Raw genomic sequence first — 7,171 nt, forward strand, 5'->3', positions numbered from 1 at the left:
ATGGAATTTAAGCTGTCCTGGTGGGCTTGTTTTTGAGCAGAATGTCACCGTCCACACGCTGTGAGGCTGGAAGGGTTCACGAGGCGCCCCATGAACAGAAATGACTTCAGTTAACATGACCATTCAATGCTTTTTATTAGATTTAATAAAGTCTCTAAATTAGTCTCTTTTGAGTTGACACATGGGCAGCATTTATTTAACTACTTATGTCTTTGAAATGTATTAGTCACTCTATTGTGACCTTTATCCGAGGGAAATGGCTTCTCAAACAAGAGAAAATGTAGGGCGGGACTTGATTTTGTCCGTGGGGAATTGATTGGATGATTATGGTTTGCTATTGGTCGATCTCATGTGAGTGACAGGTTGCCCCGCCCTCACGCCAGTAAACACATCATCAGAGAAGAGAAGAGATGTCACTGCATGAGGGAGGGGAAGGTATTTTGATTAAAGGTTATGAGGCACATGAATTAAAAAATAATGATGTGTACAGATAAATCATTTATAATAAATATAACAATATTCCATAAAAAATATTTATATTCCAAAGAATTGTTCATTTTGATTTCATGGTGACTTATTACTCATGGATTTAAAAAATATATACTATTTTAAATACTCAGATGAAATTCCAGAGGGACCCATAGCTTGAAATGCTTCAGGTTTTATACATTTTAATATAATTTTAATACTCTGCTTACTTTTGCTCATCCAAGTAGTCTAATAAGCAAAATATTTTTATTGATTATTATTTAGCTTTGAATATGAACTACAAACATATCAATTATGGCATCTGATTTCTCAGCACGACCCATCTTAAACTTAAAGAAATGACACAAACCAAAGACATGAGCACAACCCAGCATCCCATAATGCCTAGCGCGCGTTGCATGGAGCGCATAGAGGCGTGAGCAACGTCATTTCCGTCAATCTTGAACATGGAGTCGAATGGACTGAGGCTGAATTTCTGGGAGAACGGACCGAAACCCGGTCAGTTTTATTCGTTCCCGGGTAACAGCAGTGCGACTCCAGGATGTGGACCCATCAAACACACACTGTAAGTTCATCACGACGGCTCAGTTTGGCGCTTATCCATCGGTCAGTTTGTGGTTTCGATTTGCCTTTTCTCTGCTGCATCATCATGGAGGAAAGTTGCTGTTTACCCTGTAACATTGTCTCAAATATATATATATATATTTAAAATATCTTCGATACATTTTAATATACTCTGAATATAATTTATATCTGTCTCTTTTTACACGCTTGATCTATTGAAAAAGTAATTGAATAGTTCAGTGATCAGTTAGCTTGTTAGCAACGATGCTAATGAATAGGCAAATATCAAAACCGGTGTCTTTTAATAGACATATACATCGTACAATATTATATAACGAATGTCTTGGCGAAAGTGTGGACATAAACGAGACAATTAAAAGTAATTAAAAACAATAATTGAAATAAAAAAACAAAATTCAAAAATCTATACAGTCAGTTAATGCATAGAAATGCACAATATGCAAGAACACATTAGATATTACAATTATGTGCAAATGTGAAAGTTGTGAACTTGAAACGCTGTCAGTTGGATTTAAAGTACTAATAGGTTGGTATGTTTAGGTTAAAATATTAATAATGATGTCGATACATATACATTACTGTGTTTACAAGTTGGATTTACTGTTTAATAATTTTATTCAGCAAGGACATAAAGACATTTCTAATGTTTCAAAAGATTTCTGTTTTTAAAAAATGGTGTTCTTGTGAACTTTCTATTCATCAAAGAATGCAAACATTTTTATTATTATATGGTTTCCCCCAAAATATGAAGCAGTACAACTGTTTTGAACATTAATAATAATCAGAAATGTTTATTGAGCAGCAAATCAGCATATTAGAATGATTTCTGAAGGATCATGTGACACGGAAGACTAGAGTAATGATGGTGACTTTTTTTTTTATCAAATAAATGGAGTCTTTCTAAAACATTACAAATCTCCAAGTAGTGTATGTATATGTCCGTTCAATTTGTCTTGTCTTAATTCATAATGTTTAATGTTTTCCAGCAACCCCATGGTAACGGGCACGTCAGTTCTGGGTGTGAAGTTCACTGGTGGTGTGATCATTGCTGCTGACATGCTCGGCTCCTACGGGTCCCTGGCGCGCTTCCGCAACATCTCCCGACTCATGAAGGTCAACAACACCACCATGCTGGGAGCCTCAGGAGACTATGCTGACTACCAGTACCTCAAACATATCATTGAGCAGATGGTGTAAGTATACACACATTTGTTTATGATACTTTGTCAGTTTTGAGGGCTTATATCAGTGTACGCGAATAGGCAATAACTCGATGTGTGTTTGTTTTAGGATTGATGAGGAGCTTCTTGGAGATGGACACAGCTACACCCCTAAAGCCATCCACTCCTGGCTCACACGGGTCATGTACAACCGCCGCAGCAAGATGAACCCCTTGTGGAACACCGTGGTCATTGGTGGATTTTACAATGGAGAGAGGTGGGACAGTTTCCAGACAACTGACAGTCAGCATGTAACAAGAATCACAACCTATTTAAAGGGATAGTTCACCTAAAAATGAAAGTATTGTCATCATTTACTCCCCCCTCAAGTTGTTCCAGACCTGTATGAGTTTCCTTCTTCTGTTGGAGGATGTCAGTAACCAGACAGTTAACGGTAGCCATTGATATACAGAGTACTCTGTATGTCAATGGCTACCGTTAACTGTCTGGTTACTGACATCCTCCAAAATATCTTTGATGGGGAGTAAATTATGATAAAATGTAAATTTTTGGGTGAACTGTCCCTTTAAGAGTAAAACAAAAAAGTAGGGAGGGACTTGATTTTTATCTTTTGGGAATTGATTTCTAATGGGTAAATTAGTAACGTTAAGTTTACATTATTATAAATCATTACATTTGATAAGATGTTTTTTTTTTTTTTACATAAAATGCACAATAAGATTAATGTGTTGTTGTCAAGTCAAATGTATTTGTATAGTGCTTTTCAACAATATACATTGTTTCAAAGCAGCTTTACAGAAAGTCATGATGTTAATGTTTATAACATCTTCTTTATGCCTTTACATGGCTGCGTATAGTAGATTAGAGCTGAGGGATAATAGTTTACATTTTGTGACGATTCAGACAATCAAGCAGTTGAGAGATGCTATACATACATTTACATGAGTGTAGATATATCCACATGTATATATAGAGCTGTGATAATACAGCTCATACATTCTTATGTGACGCTATAATCAGTTATGCAGAGTGCAGATGATTCTTGCTCTTTATTGTATGTATGCAGGTAAAGTAGGATGTACTATGTATCAAACTTTTAATATATCACTGGGCGATAATGTAATGTACATTTTTTTGATGATATAACAATCAGTCAGTAGAGATTTCCTATATAATCCAGACCAAATAATGTGATTGTACTTTATGTATCTGGGGCCAGATTCACAAAGCTAGACTTTGACTATGGTTTAGATATAGTAGATAGTCAGACTTCAGATAGACATCTAAATCAGACCGTTGCACAAAGCACTTAAGACTCTGACTATCTTGAGTAGGACTACACTGCAATGCATTCTGGGTAAATTAAAGGGATACTCCACTTTTTTTGGAAATAGGCTCATTTTACAACTCCCCCAGAGTTAAACAGTTGAGTTTTACCGTTTTCTAATCCATTCAGCCGATCTCCGGGTCTGGCGGTACCACTTTTAGCATAGCTTAGCATAGATCATTGAATCGGACAAGACCATTAGCATCTCTCTCAAAAAAATGACCAAAGAGTTTCGATATTTTTCCTATTTAAAACTTGACTCTTCTGTAGTTACATCGTGTACTAAGACCGACGGAAAATGTAAAGTTGCAATTTTCTAGGCTGATATGGCTAGGAACTATACTCTCATTCCTGCGTAATAATCAAGAAACTTTGCTGCCGTACCATGAGTCCAGCAGTATAGTTCCTAGCCATATCAGTCTAGAAAATCGCAACTTTTCATTTTCCGTCGATCTTAGTACACGATGTAAATACAGAAGAGTCAAGTTTTAAATAGGATAAATATCAAAACTCTTTGGTCATTTTTTTGAGAGAGATGCTAATGGTCTTGTCCGATTCAATGATCTATGCTAAGCTATGCTAAAAGTGGTACCGCCAGACCCGGAGATCGGCTGAATGGATTAGAAAACGGTAAAACTCACCTGTTTAACTCTGGGGGAGTTGTAAAATGAGCCTATTTCCCAAAAAAGTGGAGTATCCCTTTAAGACACTTTTCAAAACAAAAAACATGGCGGATCGAGTAAGCGCATTCAACCGCTCAGTGCAGTTTACCCCAGTGGAAAAGATGTGTTTGTTGGAGGAGTATAACAGTTACAAGGACATTTTACTTGGGAAATTTAGCGGAGAATGTAGTAACAAGAAGAAATGTTTAAATTATGAGCCATTTTCCCTTTTCTTTTGGCTGTTTGTAGTGTAACTGATTGTTACTGCTGGTTGCCAAGGTAACATAGAGTCTTAGACCTAAGTTAGCCTGGGGGTAAGGTGTCTAATTTTTTTGGTCTAAATTAAGTCAGTCTTTATTTTTGTGAGTCTATGAGCAAATTTTAGACTTGTCTAACACTATAGACCGGTCTAAAACAGCTTTGTGAAACCGGCCCCTGGTTATGGTTGGATATACCTATAGTAGTTGTGTAATTTGTTATTAATTTGAGTTATTAATTCAGTATCTGGTGAAATTGAGAATTATGAAACCTGTGAGTTTTTTCAATTTACAACAATTTGGTGTAGTGACAAGTATAGTACTATAAATGGTAATTAGATTTGTAGTTTCATAGTAAAGAGAGACAACAATTTTGATTTCATAATGCCTTTAATTAAGTTGTCTGTTATTTGACTTTCACTGAACACAATTTTTATATGGTTCTCTTAAGCTTTCTTGGTTATGTGGACAAGTTAGGAGTCGCATATGAAGCCCCGACAGTAGCAACAGGATTTGGTGCTTATTTGGCTCAGGTAAAGTTTTCTTATCTTTTTTTTCCATCAGATTATCTGTCTTGTTAAATTAAGCTAAAACCCTTATCCATATGAACTTGTGTGTTTGCAGCCCTTGATGAGGGAGGCGCTGGAGAACAAGGTAGAAATCTCAAAGGACGAGGCACGAGAACTGATAGAGCGATGCCTGAAAGTGCTGTACTACCGTGACGCCCGCTCGTACAACAGGGTGAGACATGCTTTGTTCTTTCAGCTTCTTTGTCCTTCATGAAAAGATCCTTATCTCAGGGACAACATTTCATTGTATGCGACTCAAGAAACAGAAAATAACACTCCTTCTTTGGACTTGCTCTAGCATGAAATTGCCATTGTAACAGCTGATGGCGTGGAGATCATTGGACCACTGTCTTCTGAAACAAACTGGGACATTGCTCATCTGGTCAGGTAGGCTGAAATCACTCATGATGCGTCTAAATATTTGCTTACCATTAAGGGTTTTATAGACATTTTCATATTGACAGATCAGTAAAACTGTATTTCTACAAACATTAAAATTAGTATAATATACAGTTTTATAAGAGAATGTCTAATAAGGGGAGAACTTCCACTCTCAGTAAACTTCCGGCTTCTGAACTGGTTGCAGTTCCACTCTGGTTCCATAAGAGGGCGCTCACAGGACGAGTGCAGAAGTCTATGGCGCTATACCTCTCAAAATCCACTTTTCTCAGGATATAATTTTTTGTCTAGCAATTTGAATGTTGTATTCGAAAGGAGATGCAAAGAAATTACACATTGCTGGGTGTTTTTTTAGAGTCACTTATTTGCTTTAAAAAGTCTTTTAAAATGTCATTGACTTTATACACATTGTACGACCAGAGATACTGCTTTACAGCAATCCTTAAGTCACTTTGGTGCTTTTGGGCTCTGCACTTTCTTTTCTCTCGAGGCATCGACAACACAGCTGACACAGGGAAATACATGTGCTAGACGAGTTTTTGTTTTGTTGTTTTAAAAGACCACGCCGAAAATACACACACACACGATGCCATCAAGTGGTATCTCTGGTCGTAATCAGTCCTTCACTGACCAATCAGCGTTCATTAGCAGAATGCTAGCGTGTTATGGGCAACAACAACTCAACCTGTAAGAAATCGAAAGGACATCATTCAACTTTCGACCTATAACCCATGTTGAACTTGCAAAACCTACAATCAAATCTGAGATTTCTCAACGGCAATCGGGTGAAAGAGACCAATTTAGTCGTCTCGCTCCATAGACTCCCATTCATTCTGCACTCATGGGTGATCGCCCCCCAGTGGAACTCTGGTGGAACTACAACCACAATTCGGTACAATAGGACTTTATAGGGAGTGGCCAGGCTCTCCTTTCATTCTGAAGTTTGGGGTCGGTACGATTTTTCAAAAATGTCTTTGATTAAAATACAGTAATATTGTGAAATATTATTTAAACAGACTTCTCAGCATCATTACTCCAGTCTTCGGCGTCACATGATCCTTCAGAAATCATTCTAATATTCTGCTCAAAATGCATTTCTCTTTATCAATGTTGCCATCAGTTGTGCTGCATCATATTTTTGTGGAAACCAACTGTGATGCATTGATGAATAAAAGCAAAAAGTCTTACTGACCTTAACTTTGAATGGTAGTGTATTTAGTGATATGCAAGATTGTTTGATGTATATCTTAATGTACATATTTAACATACATCATGATTGCTAAATCATTTTATGGGCTTGCTAACTGCTGTTTGTTTTTATTGCAGTGGTTTTGAATGAATCCTGTTCTGCTGAGCCCGTTTTTGTCACATCATCTTTGGACATGCTCTTAGCACCACCAGATCACTATTATATTGTCAAGATTAGTTGGACGTGTTTCTCGCTCTTTTGTTATTCATAAATAAACTTAATAAAAGTTGTCTACCGTGTCTTCGTTTTCCTTTATGTATAATTAATTAGTTGGTTGATCAAATCCAGTGCTTAATGGAGAAGTCACTTGCTCTTTTGGGTCAATGCTATATATATTTTTATATAGATGTTCAATGCAAATTAATTTATGCCCGGCAAACGTAAACATTTGAGTTTGTCATCTTTTTTACATTGTGGTTTCAAATTCTGCTGATTTGTCACCAACATAATGTG

General features: G+C 36.8%; 1 protein-coding gene across 1 annotated transcript; it reads left to right on the forward strand.

The window, feature by feature from the left end:
- The first annotated feature begins 894 nt into the window (after window positions 1-894).
- On the forward strand, window positions 895-6,948 carry psmb4 (proteasome 20S subunit beta 4). Its single transcript, XM_084423678.1, has 7 exons — window positions 895-1,054; window positions 2,061-2,267; window positions 2,365-2,511; window positions 4,953-5,034; window positions 5,126-5,242; window positions 5,369-5,457; window positions 6,796-6,948. The coding sequence occupies exons 1-7, from the start codon at window positions 936-938 to the stop codon at window positions 6,806-6,808; spliced, it is 774 nt and encodes a 257-aa protein (XP_084279804.1). The 5' UTR covers window positions 895-935; the 3' UTR covers window positions 6,809-6,948.
- The last annotated feature ends 223 nt before the right edge of the window (window positions 6,949-7,171 follow it).

This window comes from Rutilus rutilus (genome assembly GCF_951802725.1).
Source record: "Rutilus rutilus genome assembly, chromosome: 11".
In the NCBI taxonomy this organism is placed as follows: Eukaryota; Metazoa; Chordata; class Actinopteri; order Cypriniformes; family Leuciscidae; genus Rutilus; species Rutilus rutilus.